We start from the raw sequence: 25,163 nt of genomic DNA, 5'->3' as shown, positions 1-25,163 counted from the left end.
TACAGATTAGGAAAAAGAACCACGGAGGAGTTTAAGAATGGGCCACAGGAAAGGCTAGAACAAGGTGTAGGGCAAACCATCTTTCCTCGGAGGGGGCAGCCCCAGGAAGCCGCCCGACTCCCTCCACCCACTAACGACTGTTCTCAAGTGTTGCACGTGCCCCTGGCAGCGCAGCGGACCCATGGCTCCTAAACTGCATTCTGCAAGACACGATGATGTCTGTGCCTTTTCTCCTCATTCACACAGGAGTGCCAGGTGGAGTTCCAGAGCCACGTGTGTGCTGCCGACGGACATGTGAGGTGGCAGCACCTGGGGACCCAGCTGTCTTCTAGGAAGCCAGGCATTAAAGGTAGGTGCAAAACATTCCCATTCTCAATGAATGTTTTTTGTTTGAAAAAAAAGTAATTTTTTTGTAAAAATGTTATTTATGTTAACCTATAATTACTTAAAATATTTAGAAACATTTTCAGTTTCTATTTAACTATTTGTAGTAACTTATATATGCAAAAGTTTTCTAGGTCCTGATAGTACTTATTATTTTACTCTGTGTGTGTGTGTGTGTATGTGCCTGTGTGTGCCTCTATGTGTGTCTGTGTGTCTGTATGTGTGTGCCATGTGTGTACATGGGTCTGGGGATGTGCATGGAGGTGAGAGGACAGCTATGGGGAGCTGGTTCCTTCTTCTACCATGTGGGTCTCAGCAGTCACACTCAGAGGTCATCAGGATGAGGCAAGCATCTTCCCTGCTGAGCTGTCCCTCCAGCCCCGGGTCCTGACTGTTCCTAAGAGCAGAGGGAACTGTGAGAGCTGCTGTGCTGGTGGGGAGACAGTGCTGAGCAGCAAGGAGGAGGGCCTTCTCAGAGGCTGGGAAAGAAAGGAAGGGCTTCTGTGGGAACAGAGACACCAAGGGACCAAGTGTAAACTCGGCTCATTGTAAAGTAATTCTTGTGGTGGTCAGTATTCATTAATAAAATGGCTTCTCCATTTAATGAAGATTGAATAGAGAAAAAGAAAAAACACTGTCACTGTCAGATAAAAGCCCTCTCCAGGAGCAGCAGCCAGCACTGCCCTTCCCACACTGCCCAGACAGAGCTTCCTGGAGCTCCTGACTTTGCCTCGCTCACTGGTCTCCTGTGCCCTGCTCTGTCTGCGGAGCTTACTGTCTTCTAGTCCCCCCTTACCCTTCGCACATCACTCACTTGCACTTCGGCTCCTGATGCTCGCCCTGTGTACGAGTGTCTCCACAGAGAGCACGCGTGGGGCAACCCACACGGGGTGGAGGTCTGTGGTCCCAGCACTCAAGATGCTGAGGCAGGAGATTCACTTGAGTCCAGGGGCTGAAGCCCAGCCTGAGCAGCATGAAAGAGCAAGTGTGGTGTGTCCCTGTGCACAAAGGGAAACCAGACCAATGGTCTCCATGTATAGCAGCCATTTCCTACACAGATGTACTCTGGTTGATGGTCACTGAATCTCAAAAGAGAATACCAAAAGAAAGGGAAATTTGCAACCATCCTAATACAGCCCCATTCTCAGTCTGTATAGACAGCACTGGCCTTGAACTCACAGAGATCCTCCTGCCTCTGCCTCCGGAATTCTGGGATTAAAGGTGCACCATTCTCACTCTACATTCTTTTTTGACTGTTTTCACCATTTCTGTCGATTTCTAAATAACCTAACTTTCCCCTGTGCTTTACCAATTCTTCCCCTGCAGATAAAAACCAAGCCCTTAAGTAGACATCCCTTCTTCTTGCCCAGCTGGGTTCTCAGTCAGCACTCTCTAAACGAGCGTCTAATATACCAGCACATTTGCATTATTCTCCAATCATATGAAAAATGGCATAAAATAAATACCTGCCAACTCAGATTACTATGCCGTGGGGCTCCCTCTTCTAGGCCAAGTGTGTTCAGTTCTTCAAAGCTGAAGTTCAGGGTGTAGGGAGTCTGGTTGGAAAGCTCCGTGTGAGGCAGTTCACTGTGAGAAGCACGGCGAGCAGACTCCCCATGAGGAACTGGGGCGCTGGAGTTCTCATTGAGAAAGCGTGGGTCTTCAGGGACTACCTGGTTTTCCATACTCCTCATTTCCAAAACCTTAACAAAAGATGAATATCATCTGCATTGTCAAACCACATGACAGAGGCTTCAGAGTTAAAGCAGTGCCCAGTTACCACAACAGGGTCCAGAAGACACTTGGCACTGCAACCTTACCTTAGTCCTATTAATAATGTTAGGAAGTATCAGCATTTTAGTTTACAAATGTTAAAACTTAGGGAAAAACAAAACTCAACTGGAGTGTGTGAAAGGAAGCCAGAGTCAGAGCGGAGAGCAGCAAGAACTATATACCGGGTCGAGACCTAAGGATAGAAACCACTCTCCTCCAAAGACAGCAAAGAGTGGGTGCTCAGAGCCAGTGGGCGGGAGGTCAGGAAGGCTAGTTTTCAAAGGATTCTGGGTAAACCAATATGGCAAGATTCTTGAAGATGAGGGACAAGAAGGAACCTGAGGAGCGCCAGGGTGATCTTATGTTGAAGGTAGGGCTCTTTCCAAAGTGGCTCGTGTGTATTGCTGCTGGCACAGAGCAATAGACAAGGACAGACGGTGAAGGTTGAGGCCTGGAGGGCTCAGAGCAACCCGCCAGGAATTGGTCAAGGAGAGCATTTTTGTCAAATAAAAGCAGGTGGATCTCTGTGAGTTCGAGGTCAGCCTGGTCTACAAGAACTAGTTCCAGGACAGGTTCCAAAGCTACAGAGAAACCCTGTGTTGAAAAACAAAAACAAAAAAAACCAAAAGCACAGAAAACTGGTGAAATTATCTCTAACTATTCTCCATAACACTGGACAGAATAGACGTGTAAAACTCAAAAAAAAAAAAAATAAGAAAGAAAGAAAGAAAGAAAGAAAGAAAGAAAGAAAGAAAGAAAGAAAGAAAGGAAAAAAGAAAAAGACAAGTTACACACACCAAATGCAAACAGTTTTTAAATGAATACGGAAAATTATCGGCTTGGGCCAGCACTCCTTAGTTCCGGGTTTGTACAGTGTTGCAGACAACTTTACATAATGTAATACAGTGCTCTGATAAAGCCGTAAAACCTCACCATGCTTCTGAAAAGATGCCAGTCTCCAAAGTTCATATTCATCTCTTTCTTCAGCTCATCAACACTGCACTGAGCCAATACCCGGCCATTTATGTTTGCCTGAGTGAAAACAAAAACAAAATCAAAAGCATTCTGAATTCCTGGTGGTTTCAAGTCTGCTTCAGAGAGGCTGCACTCAGAGTGGCCATCACTCTCCATGCAATACAGTGAGCCTCACCTCGGCCACACAAACCACTTGACATTTTCCTAAGTGTCAAGCATTTCAGAGAAACAAAGCACACTTCAGGACCAACCAGCCTCTCAAATGCTTCCATCTGCTCTGTACTGGGCAGCAACAAACCCACCTAACTTTGCTTTTTGAATCTGAGAAAATATTAACATGAACACAGGGTTGGGGCTGGGAGGAAGAATGATTTCTACCCTGTGAGTGTGTTAGTTGCCAACCAAGATCTAAATGAAGTGTATCTAACAAGCTGATTCACCACTTACAATACATAAAGAATGCTCAGACTCTAACTTCCCAGTTTATTAAACTTACTGTAGGCTTTCAATTTTGGGGGCCCTGTAATTCTAGCTGCACTTAAATGAGAAACACTAGCATAATTCAAGAGTGGCCTTCTGATTTTATGTGGGAAAAATCCTGGCTACTAACTGGTAAAATGAGGTAGCATTTACATTGGGATGGGTTGGATGTTTCATTTCCAGGTTACTTCCAAAGGAATGAGCATCCAGAGCCCGTCCATGGAGACTGAGAGCAGACTCCTGACACTAAGCATGTGCCTGCAGGAGCAGGGTCTGTGTGTGTGAAGGAGGTACTGACTCAGACAGAGGCATGGATTTGCTCTGTAAGAAAACTGGCATGTGTTGAGTACTTCTGACCACATGTGGGCTAAGATCAGTCACATGGTGTCTATAAATGCATGTAATTTATTAAATGCACAAGCAGCTTGCTAACAATGTTCTACTTCAATAACCGTGATATGAAATCTTAGGCTAGAAGAAAAATCTGCAACTGGATGCGATTAACTTTATGTAGGCAATGTCTTCACTGCACCTCCAGACATACTGTCCAGTTTAGGGTGACTCTGGAGCTATAAGACATGGAAGAAAAGAACCTTCACGAATGCACCAGCCTTGCAAGCCCAACCCTACGTGATTCTTCAAACATAATACAACCATAACTCTCACATGATAAAAAAATGACTTTTTGTAGGAAATGAACTCTACTCTGTGATTACTTTGAAGCCACACAAGCACATACTGCAGGGTGGGTATCCTTCCCCAGAACGCCTGGAGCTAACACCACTTCTGAGCACAGTGACCCCACTTACAGAGGGATATGCCTTCGGACTTTCCTCACTGAGCACCCAGCACAAAGTCCAGCTCAACAGGCCCGACAGTGAACCTACACTGATCTTCATGCTCAGAAAGCTTCCTGTTCCAGAGATTCTGTGTTAGAACCGCATACTATGTGGCAGCTGAAGCTAGTGGGCATCCCAAGGAGCTCCCCAGGCTCTCTGCTCCACAGTGAATGAGCTGTATGCTCATTGTGCCATTCTATTCCCCTATATTAGACCATGTGAGACAGCACTGCTAGTCAGCTACTCTTTCTTTAATCTACTTAGAGAATTAGAAAAAAAGAGCAGCCGGGCGGTGGTGGCGCACGCCTTTAATCCCAGCACTTGGGAGGCAGAGGCAGGCGGATCTCTGTGAGTTCGAGACCAGCCTGGTCTACAAGAGCTAGTTCCAGGACAGGCTCCAAAACCACAGAGAAACCCTGTCTCGAAAAAACCAAAAAAAAAGAAAAAAAGAGCAATTGTAGGACCCGAAATAGGAAGCACCCATTTCACTTAGAGGTGTCGCATGTAGTGGCTCGGTGTGAAGATGTGCTGCCCAGCATGTGGCCTGTCTTCTGCTCTCACAGGCCTTTCTCTAGGTAATATGGAAACATACACGTCACCTTTTTGATTGTTGCGCAATACTGAGACAACATGGTCTGGTCCAGCCCTTCTATTTGCCTCAACTTTTCAGAAACGATATCCACAGTCATGGAGCTCAGCAGCAGCCCTGTGTTTGTGGTGGAGGCTGACCCCTAGGTAAGCCAAGGGAAATACAGATGAGTAGTGTTAATATGGAGTGTGTGAGGTCACGTGACAGAAAAATTCATTAAGTTATTCTGCTGAAATAAAAGAAAACAAAACACACAGCCAGTGCATATAGAATTTAAGAAAATGCCCTTAATAAGTAGACTCAGCTACTATGACATGTAATGAATAGCATTTACTATGGGAAAGACAGCTTGACCCAAACCACTTTTCTCAGATAGTCATCCTGTGGACCAGGCTACATCTAGTCCTCATGATTATACTTAACTTTGAGAAATAAAGGGAGAGAACTTGAGGAGGAGGAGGAGGAGGAGGAGGAGGAGGAGGAGGAGGAGGAGGAGGAGGAGGAGGAGGAGGAGAGAAGAAGACACTTATAGAATACAAAAGAAACATCTAAGAATAATTTTTAAGTGCTTATATCAAATAATTAAGTAACCTTAAAAACACTCTATGCACTGCCTTGATAGTCAGGCTTCCAGAATCTAGGGAGTGGTGGACTAGGACCGAAGTGTAGCTGATCAGGTTTTATATAAATGTACTGTTTTCTTTGCTCCAACTATTTCTAAAAAAGGGTTCTGGAAGCTATAGTCCTGATGAGAAAAGCCACAATACAGAAAATGCAATAAAGGTGATGGCATTCTGATCTGCCCTGTTTACCCTTCAATAATTCAATTAATTCATATGAGAAATAGGACTTATCACCTCCTTAAGGGAATATAAATTTGGCTGGGAGTGGTGACACACACCTTTAATCCTAGCACTCAGGAAGCAGAGGCAAGTGGATCTCTCCTAGTTCAACGCCAGCATAACCTACATAGCAAGTTCTAGGACAGTCAGGCAGGGAAAGGTAAATAAATGTTTCAATAAATGTTCTACTGACTCTTTTACCAGTGTCAAGAAACAGTAGACTATCCAATAGTTTAAAAATGCCTGTTAGATACAGTCAAACCTTATCTGTAGTGTGAAAACATAAATAATTGTACTACCTGAGAAATACACGGACATCTATTGTGTGTGTGCACGTGCATGCATGCATGTGTGCATGTGACAGATGGAACTCAGACAGCAGGAGCAGCAACTTCATGAGTCAAGGCTCTACCTAGCTTACAAAAGCAAAACAGGTACATCAGAGTTTAGAAACGGATGACCCGGAGCAAACTGCATCAAATATACTCATTTGTAGTTTGCTTTTATTTAACTATAAAATGCATCATATCTTACATGGTCCAAAGTTGCACTACCTTTAAAATATTAACAGCAAAAGACTAGTCTTTTCATACTTGAATTTTCATATCTTTGTACACGGCCCTTTTCTGCCTGGTAAGTCAGTCAGTGTTCCGTGTTCACTATGCACTATCAATATGTGAATTTTAAATACCATGCTGATTTCCTCTTCATGTGCCATGAAACACCCACATTAATTGACTAATTTGATGACTTTAACTTTATTTACATAGATATTTACATATTTATATGATGGTTTGTGAGCCATCGCCTTCAAAAGAAACAAACTCCTGTTCCCATTAGTAGTCTCTCCGCTGTCTTTCAACACCACCCTAGTCCCTGGCAATCAATCAGTTAGTTTCCACCTCTGGGTTTGAAATGTCTGTTTTAGACACTTTATATAAATGGAACCGTACAACATGTGTCCTTCCCTCTCTGACTCTAACTCAGCATGTTGTTTTAAGGCTCATTCATCTTGTCACATGTCACTTCCTTTTACTGGTGAAAAAGACTGATCTTTTAAATGTTCTCCAATCCTTTAACTTGGGTCCTTGTTCTCAATATATTTATATTGGCTTACTTTCTTTTCTGTTTAAAAATCACAAAAGTAGAATTTCATCAATAATAGATTATGATAGATTATAGTTCATAGGAAAAATCCATGAATTCATACTGAGAAGACTAAATTAGTTTTTGTTTTGATGTAAGAATACTCTATGAAAAAAAAAAGAACTCTCTATGTAGCCCTGGCTGTCTTGGAACTATGTACATCAGGCTGGCCTTGTACTCATAGAGATGGCTGACCTCTGCCACTCAAGTGCTGGGACTAAAGGGATATGCCACCACTCCTGGCCTTAAAGATTAATACTTAACTAAGTGAATTGGGAGGAAAAGACAACTTCTCCTTATGGAATTCCGTAAGGCAGAGAGAAACAAAATCCCCACTAAGCAACCACCATTGCTGCAGTAGCTGTATTATAATAAACTCCATTGACAGCCATCAATTAATGGGTGAAAGCCAAGCAAGTTCAACAGAATATGGCAGTTTTGAAAATCTACCCCAAGAATTTATTAGTTGGGAAAAGGAAAGCTGTCAAGTATTGACACCTAGCAGAGGACACCTCCACCAAGGAGTTAAGACCATGCCTGACTCCTATTTCTAAGTTGGTCTTTACCAACTGATAAGTTATTAATTTGAAAACCATGTGTAGCAATAGTTTTTTTGAAGGAAGGATAAATGTTAATCATTTTCCAAGTTTCTCATAAAGTAATAATATATAGTTAAATTACTTTTAAATCAAATGACTTTTATAACCAAAATAATAAATTTTGAATGGAGATATCACAAAAGTAAGATAAATATAAAAATTTTATTAAGTTGCCAAATTCTTAGTAGAAACCAAGTATATTATTTTGAGAGGAAACAAGGAACCCAAATGCTAGTCCTTCAACGTTTACAGTGCATTCTCATTTGAAATCCATCTGTGTAATGCAGAACAGATCAACCAGCAGACTGGTTTTCTAAATCAGAATTTATTTATTTATCTTTCTTATTTGGAAAACTCAACGTAGCACACATTAGCTTGCTTAAACTATTAGATGTTGAAAATGCACCTTCATCAGAGTTTCTCCAGTTCAAAGCAAAGCTATGAAAACAATGGTTACCTGAGGTGGCGGTTTTGCTTTCTGGTGTCAGTAGGTTAACAGTATACTCTGATATCACATCTTCAGTCAATTTATTAAATAAGCTGAAAACTGATTAGTCGCAGTGACTGCCATGCAGAGGCTGAAAGCAACTACAGAAATGAATCCAAGACACAGAATGCACAGAGATCTACAAACAGCCCAGCATGAAGTAGCCGATGACTGTCTAACAGCCTGCTAAGGTAAGTGAGATGTCACAGGAGTTTCTGTACCTGTCTCTGTCTGTTAAACCCAGAGTCACACGGCTTTAAGGAAGGAAGGAAACAGAGTGAAGGCCATGAACGTGAAACACACCATCAAAGCACACGCACTGCACACAGAAACAGCCCACACCAAGCCTCTCATTTCCCTCCACTCTGAACAAACTTTGGTATCAGCAGCACTGAGTGAGAAACATACAAAAACCAGTTTTATGGCATTAGTAGATATTTAGAAAGTTTAAAGTTGCACTATTAAAACTTATTTTTCCATTAAAAGAATAAATCATGCATCACACATTAAACAAGAAAACTAGGTAAATCACATTTCCCATATTCTTCCAACATATAAGCTTAAAACTGTCAAAAATTTATAAGGTTTAATTATTTAGACTACCTCAAAGGACAGTTATTGTTCAGAAATACACCATTAAATATGAGTGTTGATCCTAACAGAAGCCTCAATTGTCTGTTCAAAAGATGTCTTGAAACTTACAGCCCAACAAATCAGGAATGTAAAAAAGAAAAAAAAACTAAGAACTCTATTTCGAAGAAAATAAACATTGCTCTTACTTATTCTTATGAACTTAAAAATCAGTGAGATATATATATATATATAGGTTTTTTCGAGACAGGGTTTCTCTGTAGCTTTGGTTCCTGTCCTGGAACTAGCTCTTGTAGACCAGGCTGGCCTCGAACTCCCAGAGATCTGCCTGCCTCTGCCTCCCGAGTGCTGGAGTGAGCTATATTTTTAAAAGCTTAAAGCCATCCACAGATGACTGATAAATTTAAACAAAGTAACTGACCACGCTGTTTTAGTGAGCAAGAGCAAGGCTCTGCTAGCCTTCCCTCAGACATCGGTCTTTGAACACGGTCAGTATCTGGAGTCCACAGGGGACCTCTTCTACCTACTACAAGTAAGCTTTTAGAAGGTGCTCTATATGCACATCTCCATAGGGATGTGCACAGGTATCAGACCAGTCAGGGCAATGATGGTCTACTCTAAGGTTCCCCCAAACAAGAAATGCAATTAGAAACTGTTAATTAGCTGGAAATGAAACTTGGCTCTTCTTCCTCCTGTGTTATGTTATTTTGATCACTAGGTAACTAACTCTTCACGTGGCTGGAGAAATAGTCCTGTCAAAGATGATAGATAAAGCTTAACACTTTAAGTAAAAAGAAAAAAAAAACACTAACATGTTTGCCTGCTTTTTAACTTAAAAATATTTTACATTTTATTTATTTATGTATATATATATATGGATATCATATGTTTGCAGTGCCCATGGAGGCCAGAAGAGGGTGGTGGATCCCTGGGACTGGACTCATCTATAGGAGGTGAGCAGCTGTGTGGTACTGGCTGGAACTCGACCTGGGTATGAGAGCAGTCAGTACTCTCAACCACTGATCCATCCCTTCAGTCCTTGCTTTTTAACCTTTTTAACTATACCTAGGACTTCAATATTACTGTAGGACCATCTATGAAATATTTCACTCCATTTACTTGAAATTTAGAGAAAAAAATTAACTGAAATATGGCTTAAAGAATTCCATGCAGAAAGAAAATACAATTTGGGTTATATTTAATAAAAGGGGGAAAACTAGCATTTCCTTCTGATTCAAAAAAAATAATGAAAATCCACTTCTTAAGTACTGTTAAAAGGGTGCATAATATTCAGCTGGTCGACACTACTGCAGGCAGTCTCTGAGGGGCGTGGGCACCTGTGGTACGCACAGTCTCTGAGGGGCGTGGGCACCTGTGGTACGCACAGTCTCTGAGGGGCGTGGGCACCTGTGGTACACACAGTCTCTGAGGGGGGTAGGCACCTGTGGTACGCACAGTCTCTGAGGATGGTGGGTACCTGTGGTACACAGTCTCTGAGGGGGGTGGGCACCTGTGATACACACAGTCTCTGAGGGGGGTGGGCACCTGTGGTACACACAGTCTCTGAGGACGGTAGGTACCTGTGGTACACACAGTCTCTGAGGACGGTGGGTACCTGTGGTACACACAGTCTCTGAGGATGATGGGCACCTGTGGTACACACAGTCTCTGAGGGGGGTGGGCACCTGTGGTACACACAGTCTCTGAGGATGGTAGGTACCTGTGGTACACACAGTCTCTGAGGGGGGTGGGCACCTGTGGTACACACAGTCTCTGAGGGGGGTGGGTACCTGTGGTACACACAGTCTCTGAGGATGGTGGGCACCTGTGGTACACACAGTCTCTGAGGGGGGTGGGCACCTGTGGTACACACAGTCTCTGAGGATGGTAGGTACCTGTGGTACACACAGTCTCTGAGGGGGGTGGGCACCTGTGGTACACACAGTCTCTGAGGGGCGTGGGCACCTGTGGTACGCACAGTCTCTGAGGGGCGTGGGCACCTGTGGTACACACAGTCTCTGAGGGGGGTAGGCACCTGTGGTACGCACAGTCTCTGAGGATGGTGGGTACCTGTGGTACACAGTCTCTGAGGGGGGTGGGCACCTGTGATACACACAGTCTCTGAGGGGGGGTGGGCACCTGTGGTACACACAGTCTCTGAGGATGGTAGGTACCTGTGGTACACACAGTCTCTGAGGACGGTAGGTACCTGTGGTACACACAGTCTCTGAGGACGGTGGGTACCTGTGGTACACACAGTCTCTGAGGACGGTGGGTACCTGTGGTACACACAGTCTCTGAGGGGGGTGGGCACCTGTGGTACACACAGTCTCTGAGGATGGTAGGTACCTGTGGTACACACAGTCTCTGAGGATGGTAGGTACCTGTAGTACACACAGTCTCTGAGGGGGGTAGGCACCTGTGGTACACACAGTCTCTGAGGGGGTGGGCACCTGTGGTACGCACAGTCTCTGAGGATGGTGGGTACCTGTGGTACACACAGTCTCTGAGGATGGTGGGTACCTGTGGTACACACAGTCTCTGAGGATGGTGGGCACCTGAGGTACACACAGTCTCTGAGGGGGATGGGCACCTGTGGTACACACAGTCTCTGAGGATGGTGGGTACCTGTGGTACACACAGTCTCTGAGGGGCGTGGGCACCTGTGGTACACACAGTCTCTGAGGGGGTGGGCACCTGTGGTACGCACAGTCTCTGAGGATGGTGGGTACCTGTGGTACACACAGTCTCTGAGGGGGGTGGGTACCTGTGGTACACACAGTCTCTGAGGATGGTGGGCACCTGTGGTACACACAGTCTCTGAGGGGGGTGGGCACCTGTGGTACACACAGTCTCTGAGGATGGTAGGTACCTGTGGTACACACAGTCTCTGAGGGGGGTGGGCACCTGTGGTACACACAGTCTCTGAGGGGGGTGGGTACCTGTGGTACACACAGTCTCTGAGGATGGTGGGCACCTGTGGTACACACAGTCTCTGAGGGTGGTGGGCACCTGTGGTACACACAGTCTCTGAGGATGGTAGGTACCTGTGGTACACACAGTCTCTGAGGGGGGTGGGCACCTGTGGTACACACAGTCTCTGAGGGGGGTGGGTACCTGTGGTACACACAGTCTCTGAGGACGGTGGGTACCTGTGGTACGCATAGTCTCTGAGGATGGTGGGCACCTGTGGTACACACAGTCTCTGAGGGGGGTGGGCACCTGTGGTACACACAGTCTCTGAGGACGGTGGGTACCTGTGGTACACACAGTCTCTGAGGGGGGTAGGCACCTGTGGTACACACAGTCTCTGAGGATGGTGGGTACCTGTGGTACGCATAGTCTCTGAGGGGGGGTGGGCACCTGTGGTACACACAGTCTCTGAGGACGGTGGGTACCTGTGGTACGCATAGTCTCTGAGGGGGGGTGGGCACCTGTGGTACACACAGTCTCTGAGGGGGGTGGGCACCTGTGATACACACAGTCTCTGAGGATGGTGGGTACCTGTGGTACACACAGTCTCTGAGGTGGGTGGGCACCTGTGGTACACACAGTCTCTGAGGGGGTGGGCACCTGTGGTACACACAGTCTAAAGAATGCCTACCATGCCCGATTCCTTACCCGCATCTGCAGCTTTCTCATCCAGCTCTTCTCCTGAGCAAACAAGAGACAGCTTGGTTCGGACACAGTAGCCTTGAACACAGCTGGCAAGCCCTAAAGCCGTGGTGGAAATAAAGTACCTCCAGGAACCTCTGGCTTCTCACACTTTACTCCATGAGCTGGGGCCCATTTAGCAAAAGCTCTAATATTCATTTGAAATGACATTATTAAATCAACATTGTCTTCAATCTCTAAACCTAATGGTAAGAACACACTGGAAAGTGTGAAATTGTTTTAATGTTGCCTATGTAATTCTTGAATTTTTTTTCAATTACACTTGATACTAAATCTGTCATGTCTTTTCAACAATGTATAGAAGTGATCTCCTAGAGGCCAAGAAAGGCAGACACTGGTGATCCCTTGGTGGCCTGGGAATCCACAGGCTGTGAGTGCAGGATGCCTTCCATTTTTGCCTCCTGCTCTATCCCACCAGATAGGGCCGTCACATACTCAATGACTATATGGTGGGTCAGCAAGTGCTCACTCAGTGTCAGCCAGCAGTAAGGAAAACAGGAGGAGGAAGAAATGCTACGATATTCCTTCCTTTGGGGGTAAAATGTCTGCCAATGAAAGGTAGTTCTCACCAGGAGCGGCAAACTCACAGCTGCTATGCAGAGCAGGTTTGAATCGCTAACAAAATGCCACCCAGGAGACCTAACCCAAGGCAGCCCCTCCATAAGGAGCCCTTCCTTCCATTAGGGGAACAGAAGGCTCACCATGCCACTACAGCTGACTTCTAGGCCATGTGGAGTTAGGGTACCAACTTCCTAAAAGAGCCACAAACCTGGGAAGAGCCTTTGGCTCCCTAAACTCTTGCTAGTGGCCTGCTTCTGAACATATGCCTCCTGAGAGCAGTAGGTCAGTCCCTCTTTCGCATGTCTTATACACAGTGTCCGGTTACCTTGGGTACAGTTTCCTGGAGAGACAAACCCACACTCCCACAGCGTTTCAAGCTGACTCTTGCGACACTTGACCTTCTCACGGCAGCAGCAGGACACGGCTGCAGCAGCAGGACCCACACTGCACCTCAGATGCATCTACGCTTCTCACTGTAGTGTGCCGTGCACTGTCTTGAACACTGTCAAGTTCATAAACTTGGATAAATTTTAATTATTTAGAATTTATTTTTAAATTTATTTATATTTTCTGTATGAGTGCTCTGCAGGCCAGAAGAGGCCATTAGATCCTATTATAGATGGTTGTGAGCCAGCATGTGGTTGCTGGGAATTGAACTCAGGTCCTCTAGAAGAGCAGCCAGTGCTCTTAACCGCTGAGCCATCTTTTCAGCCCCCTAGAATTTATTTTTATATGTTAGTAAAAAAAATACTTTTATTACACATTACATGCATTCATGACAAACCCATTTTTTTTCTTTTCTTTTCAGTATGTCTAGACTATGTGGTTTGTAAGGGTGTTTTGTGAATTTTGTAAATCTTCTTTTCTCAAAGCAGCTCTCATCTCAGTGGAGCCATCAGTGCAAACCTGTGTTGAGGCCAATGGACACTTTGGTGAAAACTCTGAGAAAAGGTAAAGGCACCAAGTGAAATCTTCCAGAAAAACTACAAGTTCCCAAACACAGTCATGCACCACACAACACTTGAGTCAACTTAAGACTGTATATTAATGGAGGTCCCATGATAATACTCCATCTACTGACTGTGTAGTTGCTTTAGTTTGTGTGGGTGTACTCCATGTTCACAGGACTGCCTAAGGTGTGATTCCCAGGTCACACCCCTATCCTTAAGAGAGTCACGGTCATATTTATAACCTCAAAATTCCTATAAATAATACCTCTCATGCCCAAGAAACATCAGTAAAGAAAACACCTGGGTTAATCTAAACTGGCTGCAGATGTACACACTGCTGTCAACTATTAGCCAACAAACACCTAACTCGAAGCAGTTTGAGTTCTGAGTCTTTAAGGCTCTGGGATATTCTTAGTAAGTAATAATGTACTTAAATATGCTACTATTTAGTAATTCCCAAATCAAACCAAAGAAATTGGCCTGCCTTTTCAAGACTGTAAAGCACAGAATCAGAGTAGCTTGTGCAAGGGCAGGACTGCATCACAGATCTATTTAACTCCAAAGGTGGGGAAGTCAGGAGCAGGGGCTCGGAGCGTTCTGGCTCCTTACGTACACCCTGCTCCTGTGACCTGGTGTAAGCCCCACACATTTCACCTGGGCCATGGAGGCTGAACCAGTCCCCAAGATACCAGTTGTGCCCAGAGAAGCTTCAGGAGGCGGGGGGGGGGGGGAGGGAGAGCTAGAGCCGGCCCAGGGGCTGCTCTCCCTGCCTTTATGAAATGAGGTATAGATTAAAGCTTCAATAATGAAAAGGGATTTCTCTCCCTTCGATGACTTTCTAACTCTAGTCCTCTGAGAGCACATCTCAGGTCTAATATTATCTTCACTTTCACAAGATCTGGCATGCATGTTTTCTCATAAAATTACAGGGAGCCAAACCACTACAGGGGTTTATATTTCAAGCCCCTACTTTGTGAAACACTCAAATATTTTAATTTACTTGCTAATCTTTGACTGGACTTTGTAGACTATAATCTCTGTAATGTTAATGTGGGAAAACTTATTATTTTTACAAACATTTGGTTTATCAGAAATTCCTTGAGGTAAAAACAGATGAGCTCACCTATATTTTGCAAAGGCCATAGTTGGTTAACTTTTTGACCTCACTTTCCCTCTATGTTATCCTGCCTGTAATAACACCACAATTTGTTCTGAAAGGTTGGTGCAGCTCCTGGCTCATCTATAAGTGGTCTTTCTCATCAGGTCTATGAAGGGGATCCTGGCCACACAGCTCTATTGTCCCAGTTAGGACGAGGTAGCCTCGAGTATAGAGGGACCACTTATTCTCCCATAGGCTGCTGATCCAGCTAGCACCCATGGCACCTGTGTCTGGCAGTGTGGTGGTATGCTATGAATGGCCCCCATCAGCTAATAGATTTGAATGCCTGGTCACCAGGGAATAACACTATTAGGAGGAGTGGCCTTGTTGGAGTAGGTGTGGCATTGTTGGCAGAAGTGTGTCACTGGGGATGGGTTTTGAGGTTTCAAATGCTCAAGTCAGGCCCAGTGTCTCTCTCTTTCTGCTGCCTGCAGATACAGATGTAGCACTCTTGGCTCCTTCTCCAGCACCATGTCTGCTTACACACAACCATGCTTCCCACCATGAAGATCATGGACTAACCCTCTGAAAGTGCAAGTCACCCCAATTAAATGTTTTCCTTTATAAATGTTGCCATGGTAACAGTGTCTCTTCACAGTAACAAAACACTGACTAAGACAGGCAGGTTCGTCATTCCACCACTGCTTTCACAGGCTTTGAAGAAATGTTGAGGTGCTTTGCTTAGTCCTCTACAAAACACACTTTACAAACTATTGCCACTGTTAGTTTCTTACAAACACAGGAAGCATGATGAGCATCTGTTAACACTTGACCAGCTACAAACTACCTTTTAGTGTGAGAGAACATGAAGTGTGTTATCTTACTGACACACACAGACACTGCTCTAGGTGAGATGCCTTCATGTCTTGTTACTGAGTTCCTAAACATGGCTCGGGAACTGCATCATTCCCCTTCCTCAGAAAAACTCATTCCAAACCTTGTCTAAGGCTCTCCTTTCTGAACCCAGAGACAATAAGTTACCGCACCTTTTAATTACAAGTGCTTGCTTATACTTCTGCCCTGGCTGTCTCAGCATCTCTGTGCCACTGAAGTCATGAAATCCTTCACAGTATCTGATTTCCATCAGAAATTCACTGAGAAACTTTAGTCCCTAGGACTGAACCACACACATGAATCCCTATAAGAAAGGCTCCCTGACTAATTAAAAGTCACTTTACATACAGTGATGATGCTTCATGGACCACAGCATCCTTAAGTATCCAAAAGAATGGCTGTGACTCAGTAGGTCTGTCATTGGTGGATAACCAAAGTTGCTCAAACACTTCAGCTAATGTTAAAGACTTAAGAATCATCAACTCCTCAATAAAACAACAAAATGGTTCCCTTTTTTCTCTTAATAGGATTAACTCAAAGAAAATTAAGGTTAAAAAAATCTATTACCTGCTCAAATGCATGTTTACCCTAAACATTCTTGATAAGCTTAGGATGAGTAACTTCAGCCTGCAACTCTCTACTGCTTACTGCATTTGAGCATAGTTTCAGAGACTGCATGTACCTGAAATAACATATTCTGAACATAAAACACAAACTGAACTCTTCAACTGCATACTGACTGACTAAAGTAAGATTTTATAACTGCTAATCACAGGCATTTCTTTTTAAACATCAGGTTGGGAATAATTATAATTTTAGTGCCTTCCTCCACATTTTGTTGGTCCTTATTTTTAAAGAACTCAGTATCTTAATGTATTAAGGGGTAAGGGTTTAAACAACTTGCTTTAGATGCTGAACCAGCTCTAGGTCTTTCACGAATAAAGAAAGGAAGAAGGATATTGCATGAAGACTTCACCAGTGGAGATGCCTAGAAGCAAGAATGAGTTACTAGAGATGTGCTGGTCTACACCATCTAGCTCACACCTTTCTCTAGCGTCAAAGGTGATTTTGAATACTTTTAAAGCTATCCTACATGAATAATACCAAGTGAAGGCTTTATAAAAACAGTTAAAGATAAAAACAACTCTCAGCACTAAGGAAAACTTCACTGCTCAATACTTGTGGTGACTCCTGGAAACAATCCTTCCTTGCTGGGGAATACAAGCCCTCCCACATCACTGAGAAGGGAAATGCAGGAGGAACATTAGCTGTGGAATGGATGCATGAGCTGTAATTATTAGCACTCGGCTACTCTACACTGCCAGTCACACCATCAGTGAGTTAGTGCACTGCTGCCAATCGCGTTAAGATGGTCATTGCTGCTACAGAAGCAACGAGACACTAGAGTTCCACACCACAAGACTACTCCATTACCCTCGAGGAGTCTGTGGGTGAAGGAAGCCCCTCAGCAGCATCCTCCTTGATAACTTCCTAGCAACATAAACAGGAGAGTGGGTGAACAGGGCAGGATGAGCCACACAGAGATGAACGACATGATGCTAAAATGACACACAGATAACACCAAACACTAGGTGACTGGATGTCCCCTTCCACCACTTCAATATCTAACTAAAATTATATTAACAGGGAATTTGTTTTTATAGCTACTTAAAGTTTATCATCAGGAACCCCTAATATATTTGGCACAGATGTATTTTGTTTTGGATTAATTATATTCAATAGTGTGTTTAAACAATCTTATTCTGTCAAATCCCTGCCACAGACTGAAATACTTTTCCCTTACTGCATCCTCTTTCTGCTAAACCATAGTCTAATGTATATACACACAGAGATATTATAGAGATGTCCTTAAAAAGATACTAGAAATCAGTAGATATAAAACATCTAGTTTTTAAAGTTTTCATAGCAAAGAATCCATTACAAGCCAGAGATCTCTGGTTGTAAAAACTCAACATTTCGTCACTGAAATGGCTAGCCATTCTTCTTTCATAGGTATTTACCAGAAATGAAAATATACATTTTAGATTAGTAGCAGCTTGATGCTGAAAACTATAAAATAAGTTGTACTCTTTTACTGCAGAAAGAAAAAATACAGCTTTTAATGCTATCCATGTTCTTTTATGAGATTAATATTTTAGTTACCCTTTTATATACTTACTAGGCCATTGTTCTGATCTCTGGGCAAATTCGTTTTTACTGATGAACGTGAGATGAGATGTTGGGAACCGCCAGGGTAATACCTTGGCGTGTAAAGGTATGGGGCAAAGAATGGCTATGGAAAAACATGTAACAAAAAAAGGGCATGAACAATTACAGAAATCAAAGTGTAAGAGATTTATCACGTGAAACCAACCAACACAACTCCAAAATTTAAAAGCAAGTGACAAAACAAAAACCTCCTTCACACTCTGTAAGCTCCAAACCAGAGTTGAGACGATGACGAACACTTTTTTGTTTATCTGATATGTTTTATACCTTAAGAGTTGACACAAACATGTTTTCTTTATATTTAACATTTTAAGAGGTTTGGTGTACTTGATTTGTACATATTAACTTACAAATTTTTCTTTAAAGCAGCCTAGAATGTTATTAGAATATTCTGCCTTACAAAAAAATTAAGTTATATAAGACTCAAACGGTTCTGGTCACGTGGGAGCGTGGGGGCCTGGAACTCAGCTGTGTCACCGCACACCTGGAGTGCTCTACACTAGAAGGTGAGGAGACCGCTACCGACACGAGACTGAACTTCTGCATTTACTTACGGCCACTTTCACCTAGCAGACTATATGGACTAGAAACATAAAGATGAGGATTCATTAGGCGTCACTGTGCCGAGGTAGCCGCGTCTCTGTTCTTTACTGTTGACAGTTTAAGAGAATTACTATGACTTTTAATGGCATGACTCACAGCCCCTAAATAATAATAGAAACACTAAACACCAAAACAAGAAAAATGCAGTGTCTTAAAAATAATTAAATACTTTAAAAGCATATTGCATTATTGCTCTTAGAATAAGTGGATATTAAATGCAACCTAGATGGTTTCATAATTCTTTTTTCAAATAAACTTATTTTCACACCTTTAATTAGTATTGATTGAGCCATCTTATGTGAAATTATAACAGATTGTTAAGACTGGTAACTACAGATCTGTATTCCGCACCCCCTACCACACAGTTAATTTTTACAGAGAACGAGCATGGCATAAATCTATTAAATGCTATTGACTCCTCTTGTGTCGGCCTCATCTACACAGAAAAACGGAATCACATTTCTAAGGCTCTATAAACAGCAAACCTAATTACCAATATGGCCATTTAGAAAAAAATAAAAATTCAAATTTTGCAATTCCTTCTTTGCCACATTTATCCCAAACTCTTTCTTCCCAACTCATGTGGAATAAAGTCATGCAGTCAGCTGCCTTCTATGAACATTAGCTCCTGTATTTTCCTGAATTTAGACTAACCAGGGAGAAAAGAAGAATTTAAGAGTACAATTCTATAAAATATACTGGTTCATGATCCGTTTCCTTCAGGAAATCATTAGCATCATTACAAGATTCGGGTCATTAGGTGAGAACAGGCACCTTCAAGTTTGTTTGGGTGCCCATGCTAACTGTGCTTTCAATTTTTAGTTAGGAAATTGTGTATTAAGAACTACATATGACTGAAGGTACTTGAAATGAAATTATAAAAATGGCTTATGTGGTATTAACTGGCAATAACATTTGATCCTTCAAGAAGTATGCCTCCCATATGTACTATGAATGATTCTAGGAATTCACTGCTATTATAAATGTCAATATAAATTGTTACACAAAATACACCAAAGGAACCCTTGTTTATAAACAAGAAGACCACAGAGCCCTTTAAAATGGAGGGCAGTCACCACTAAACACAGTGTTTACTTCCTCATCAAGAACATAAATAAAAGCCAATATTCTTAGATTCAGACTCTTTGACAGTCTAGAATATTCCAAAATCCAAGACTCTGTTTAAAAAATCATACAACTGTACATTTAAGCCTTACACTTTCCTATTTTAAATTCAAATTACAGTTGCAAACCAATATCAGAGCCCACAGGCAGAAAGCCTGTGTGCCTCCTGGAAGACACTCTTGAGCAAAGGTGCGGGCGGGGCTGCCCCTTACCCTGTTGTAGAAGGGATGCTGGGGGCCAGACATGCCGCTGTAATAGCTGCTGTGGGGTTGAGGGGACACGACCCCGCCTGGGAACGGCCCGTTGAAGGATGCTGAGGAGGAGCAGACAGATGCAGGCTGACTGTACCCAGAAGGTGGCCGAGGAGGGGCTTCATGCAGAGGAAGCGGGGGATACGCAAGGCCTCCTATGTTGATCTGCTCTCTTGCAGCTCGAACATCTGAAAATCCCATCATAACCCAAAAGGCAAAAGAGAACAGGGCACTAGTGATGAGTCTTGTTGCCAGCTACTAAACAAGAACACGCATTCAGTACTGCAAGTAATGAGTTGATGGGAAATCTTTAATAGTCCACAAAAAAAGGCCAATTGCTGTAAATAAAAGGGTTGGTTTTTGTTTTTCTTCACTATTTGAAAAGTTACTACACATTGATTCTTTCTTCAGTTAACAAACACCATTTTTTTGAGTCTTTAAAGGTATTGAGAAAAAGAACTTGGAGAGTTTAGAATTTTTTTGTCCTATAATAACTACATATTTATGGTACAATATGCTTCCTTAATAGATGCATATATTTCATAATGCTCAAACTGAGGAAATGAACCTGTTCATCACCTCAAACACTATTTTTCTGTGATGAGACCATTTGAAATGGCCCCTTCTATCACTCACTAAACCACAGCTAACTATAGTCACCCACTGTGTAAGGAGAGTCCAAAATTACTGCCCCTCCCCAATTCTACCTCTGTACCCACTAACTGGCCTCATCCCAGGCTCCAATAAGTTATCCCCTACTGTCCCTTGGATCCCACACATGTGCAAGGATATAGCGTCCATTTGTGACGCTATTTCACTCGACAAGACTAATTGAAGCTGATCCCTCAGCAACTCCCAGAAAGCTCAAGCATGGTCTGATACGTGACATCACACGAAACCTTTGTATTCCAATACAGCTGTGTGTGCTCCAGTACACACCAGTCTCTCTAAAGCCAGAATGCAAACCAGACCTGCATGACAGGCTCTAAAGTCAGAATGCACACCGGATCTGCAGTGTGGGCTGTAGATCTGCGTTCGGGAGGCTATAAGGAGGAAGGTCAAAAGTTTAGGGCCAGTTTGGGCAATTTAGTGAGCTCCTACCTCAAGATAAAAGTAAAAAGGGGTAAGGACATATTCAGTGACACAGTGCTTGCTTGTGCACACAAGGCCTTGAGTTCAAACTCCAGCAGAGCCATAAAATAAATTAACCCTTAATATTTTTAAGTCCCAGTTTATATAAGTTAGGTTGAAAACCTAAAGTGAAGGTAAAGATTTTGTTTTCTGCTCTATACAGAGGCAGACGAAGAGACAATTACCACGTGTGGCACCTGAAGTGGAAATCCTGACTGTATGTGAAAAAGAACGGGAACTCGCATTCCAGAGGGAGAGTTTGGTGCAAGGGAGGAGCATAGGAGGAAACAGCTGACATCTTAACACTCCAGGGTGCCCACACTCCCTGTCCTTACACCATCTTGGTTCAAATTTCTTACTTTTTCATGAAGAAGATAAAATTAGCCAGCTAAGGTAGAACAGGAAATCTGCCATGCATGGTGGCACAGTCCTGCAGCCCCAGCACTTCAGAGGCCTAGGCAGGAGAATTGCAATGACTCAATTCAACTGGGGCTTCATAGTGAGACCTCGCCTCAAAAATAAAAACAAAACCAACAAACAAAAAAGGAAAGAAAGAAAAGAAACATGAAAAGTTTTGAGGACATCAGTGAAAAATAAACTGCACCCCAACAACCTACCTGCAATGATCTCCCGTAGTTTGGGATCCAGGTTGACGGTGCAAGGCAAAAAAGTCTTTACATCGCGAGCCACAAGAACTGGGGTCCTTGAAGACAGAAACACTTCAAAATTTCTTATATCTCCATCGATTTCAAGCAGTGGCTCAACATCTTTAGTTGTTGGAATATTCTTTGATATTCTTCAAAAAGAAAGAAATGGAAAGTCCATTATTGTTGCTACCAGAGTTAGACTCTGCATCCTTAAACTTGCTGCTTCTGTCCACAAGGAACATGTCAGACACCGTGTTCTCATTTAAAAATATCTTAGATGATAAAGCTAAAGGAGAAAAAATAATAATATAGTTCCAAAATGAGCTAGGGGACAGTGAAGAAGGTCAGAACAGGAGCAGGGTATGGAGCAGAGAGACAAGTAGGCAAAGGGACATGTACACCAACTGCCCTACAGTCAGCTGCTCTCTCTCACTGAGATGGGGACAAATGCACAGGTGGGAGCTAACAGCCACCCGTGTCACACAGCAGAGGAGAGGCTGGTCCTGAGACTTGGGCTGTTCAATGTGACACCATAGCTCTTCTTTCGCGGGGGAGACCTTTTTTTTTTTTTTTTTTTTTTTGGTTTTTTCGAGACAAGGTTTCTCTGTGGTTTTGGAGCCTGTCCTGGAACTAGCTCTTGTAGACCAGGCTGGTCTCGAACTCCCAGAGATCCGCCTGCCTCTGCCTCCCAAGTGCTGGGATTAAAGGCGTGCGCCACCACCGCCCGGCTACAGGGGGACCTTTTAAAATAAATCACACAAACCAGAAAAGTGTTAGCACAGGTTATTTTCTCCTCTATAAAAAGTTATTTTCTATTGTGAAAGCAATGTATGCTTATTGTATAAACATAGGTATGATAAAAAAAACACAGAAGGTAGTCTAGAAAGAATAAGGCTTAGTTGATTAAATATAGTAACTGATAATGAACTCTTACATTTTTTCGTAATTAAACAATCAACAATTCTGGATAAGCAGAAATTCTCAAATGTAAAAGTAAGTGAATTTTAGTTGTTAAAAACCGTTAATAGATACTATTACAATGATCAATAAGAAATTTTTTTGAAAGAAGAAAAATGGCCAAATGTTCAAATTCTGTATGGTACACCTCCCAGCTAAATGTCATGTAGTAAGCAGATCTGAGGTGCATAAGAAGATGTACCAGAGAAAAGGAACGGATATGTTCAAACAGTTAGACAAGAAAACTGGCAGTAACCACGGTGTCCACTAACTGATGAGGGGGCACAGAAGTAGAGGAAGGTCCATACCATAGAATACAGCACAGCAACAAAAAGGGATGAACTATATTGACATACAAATCTCATAATAAATAAAGAGTCCAGTCAATGTGCAAGAGCCAATCCCAGTCCCTGTGAAGTTTAGGATTACAAAGAACCAGGAAGAGGCCTGACTAGGTGACCAGCATAGTCACCTTTCTGACGGTGGGAACAATTTCATGGATACACAGAAATTCCAAACATGAAATTGGACAGCTTCAGCACAGGGGTTTACTTATGCTAAAAGCCTCCTGAAGCTCTTTCAAAGTCCTGGCGCTCACTCTCTTCAAAGCACTTGCCAATTACTCAAGAGTATGTGCTCCTGGGTTGCACGAGGCTCCACTTTAGGGGAGAGGACATTTTCTGATCCTCCCAAGTGAGATGGAACCCTACTCTAAGATTAGCAACAGCTGCATCTTTTCTATGGGATCAGCACTTTATTGCTAAGACCCAGTACTTGGCTGGTAGCCAGATATTAAAAGTCATTCGAGGGAAAATCCAGAGAACAAAATTAGCAAACGAAGAAAGAACGGGGCTCTGGTGAGAAGACAAGGCAAGCAATTTTGTCTTGTGGATTTCACAAAGTACTGCTACACACTCACACACGGACAAAACAGAAAGCTCTCTAAGGTGAGGTTACTTTTAGTAAAGTAAAACCGCACTCAAACAGATTATTGAATACATTTAACATGTAATAAAAACCTAGAAAATGATGACATGGTATCATTTACAAAGGTGGAAAAATATCAGAAATGAAACAGTTAAAAAGGTAGTTCATTTATTCTAAGAGTTTTACACACAAAAAAGAAGAGAGGCCAGGAAGATTTAGATAAAAACACACAGCTGACAAGTCACATGAAACAAATTAACCGAATCCTAATGCCAGCGCTGCTTTCAGCCTGAATGCGAACAGTGTTCTCAGCGTGGTGAACAATGCTGCTGTTCACAAGCCAACGGCTACTGCCGCTTTCCAGATTGAAGTCTCTATTCTAACCTTCTGAGCTCAACGCATTAAGCCCTTCTGTTAAAAGAGACGTTTATGTAAATGATAATCTTTTGGCAGTGGGCCATCAAAATCATATGGGCCTTTATTTTTCAGATATTTTTTCCAAAGGTTAGCATTTAAAGAATTTAAATAACTTCACTTTTCAATTAAGAGTGAATTTAAATTTTCAGCACTATGAATCATGTGAACTAAAGTTGCCAGCAGTTAAATGGCCCACAGAAAGCTTTTTTATAATCTCAGGCATCAACGAGCTCCCAGGAAGTTTAAATGTAGTTTCTTTTGACGCCACTAATGGAACAGCACTTGTTAATGCCAACACCCATGTAAGTTAAAGCATTTTGATTATAAATGACACTACTTTATAGAAGATACATATTAATTACTCAGCAGAAATTACAACAGCCTTTCATGTCACTTCCATTCAAAGGACCAAAACTATATGGAAAATTTTCTATCTTAAAGTATAAGCAGATCTAGAATATAAAACTTACAAAGAAGATACCATATTTTTTCTGAAGCTATATAATAATGTAATTATTTAATAAGGGATTTAAATTAAGATTTACTATCCCCAATTCTCATTCAACAATGATCAGACCCACGGCTTGTGCAAGCCAGGCAACCTAATAGTCTTTCTAAACTCTTGCCTGCCTTGGAACTGTATTACACTGGAGACAGATCTAACTTCCAGAAGACCATCATATTGACACACAGCCAAAACCAGGATAGTTGGTGTTGGGGTGCGTCTTAGTGGAAGGGTGTTTCCTTAGCAACCACATGGTCCCAGGTTCAATCACTAGCAATGAAGGGAAAAACAATAACTGTATTGCTAGAATCAACAACAAAAGATACCACAACACAATTCATTTTAAAAATAATTTTAAGCCGGGCGGTGGTGGCACACGCCTTTAATCCCAGCACTCGGGAGGCAGAGGCAGGCGGATCTCTGTGAGTTCGAGGCCAGCCTGGTCTAGAAGAGCTAGTTCCAGGACAGGAACCAAAAAGCCATGGAG

General features: G+C 42.7%; 1 protein-coding gene across 10 annotated transcripts in view; it reads right to left on the bottom strand.

The window, feature by feature from the left end:
• Positions 1 to 25,163, bottom strand: part of Kidins220 (kinase D interacting substrate 220) — a 95,480-nt gene that overhangs the window by 7,354 nt on the left and 62,963 nt on the right. For 6 of the 10 annotated variants that reach the window (XM_057779594.1, XM_057779576.1, XM_057779568.1 and 3 more), the window contains exons 23-31: positions 21,841 to 22,019; positions 20,054 to 20,280; positions 18,064 to 18,177; positions 17,319 to 17,375; positions 12,327 to 12,359; positions 8,336 to 8,368; positions 5,051 to 5,182; positions 3,091 to 3,189; positions 1,851 to 2,087 (exon numbers count right to left, since the gene is read on the bottom strand). In XM_057779594.1, the coding sequence (XP_057635577.1) occupies positions 1,851 to 2,087; positions 3,091 to 3,189; positions 5,051 to 5,182; positions 8,336 to 8,368; positions 12,327 to 12,359; positions 17,319 to 17,375; positions 18,064 to 18,177; positions 20,054 to 20,280; positions 21,841 to 22,019 (1,111 nt within the window). The remainder of the gene's footprint in view (positions 1 to 1,850; positions 2,088 to 3,090; positions 3,190 to 5,050; positions 5,183 to 8,335; positions 8,369 to 12,326; positions 12,360 to 17,318; positions 17,376 to 18,063; positions 18,178 to 20,053; positions 20,281 to 21,840; positions 22,020 to 25,163) is intronic. The other 4 variants (XM_057779536.1, XM_057779544.1, XM_057779552.1 and 1 more) reach the window with 2 other exon arrangements.

Source organism: Chionomys nivalis, chromosome 1, assembly GCF_950005125.1.
Source record: "Chionomys nivalis chromosome 1, mChiNiv1.1, whole genome shotgun sequence".
Classification (NCBI taxonomy): Eukaryota; Metazoa; Chordata; class Mammalia; order Rodentia; family Cricetidae; genus Chionomys; species Chionomys nivalis.
Note: the sequence above shows the minus strand (reverse complement) of the source record. Positions and strands in the feature narration are given on the sequence as shown.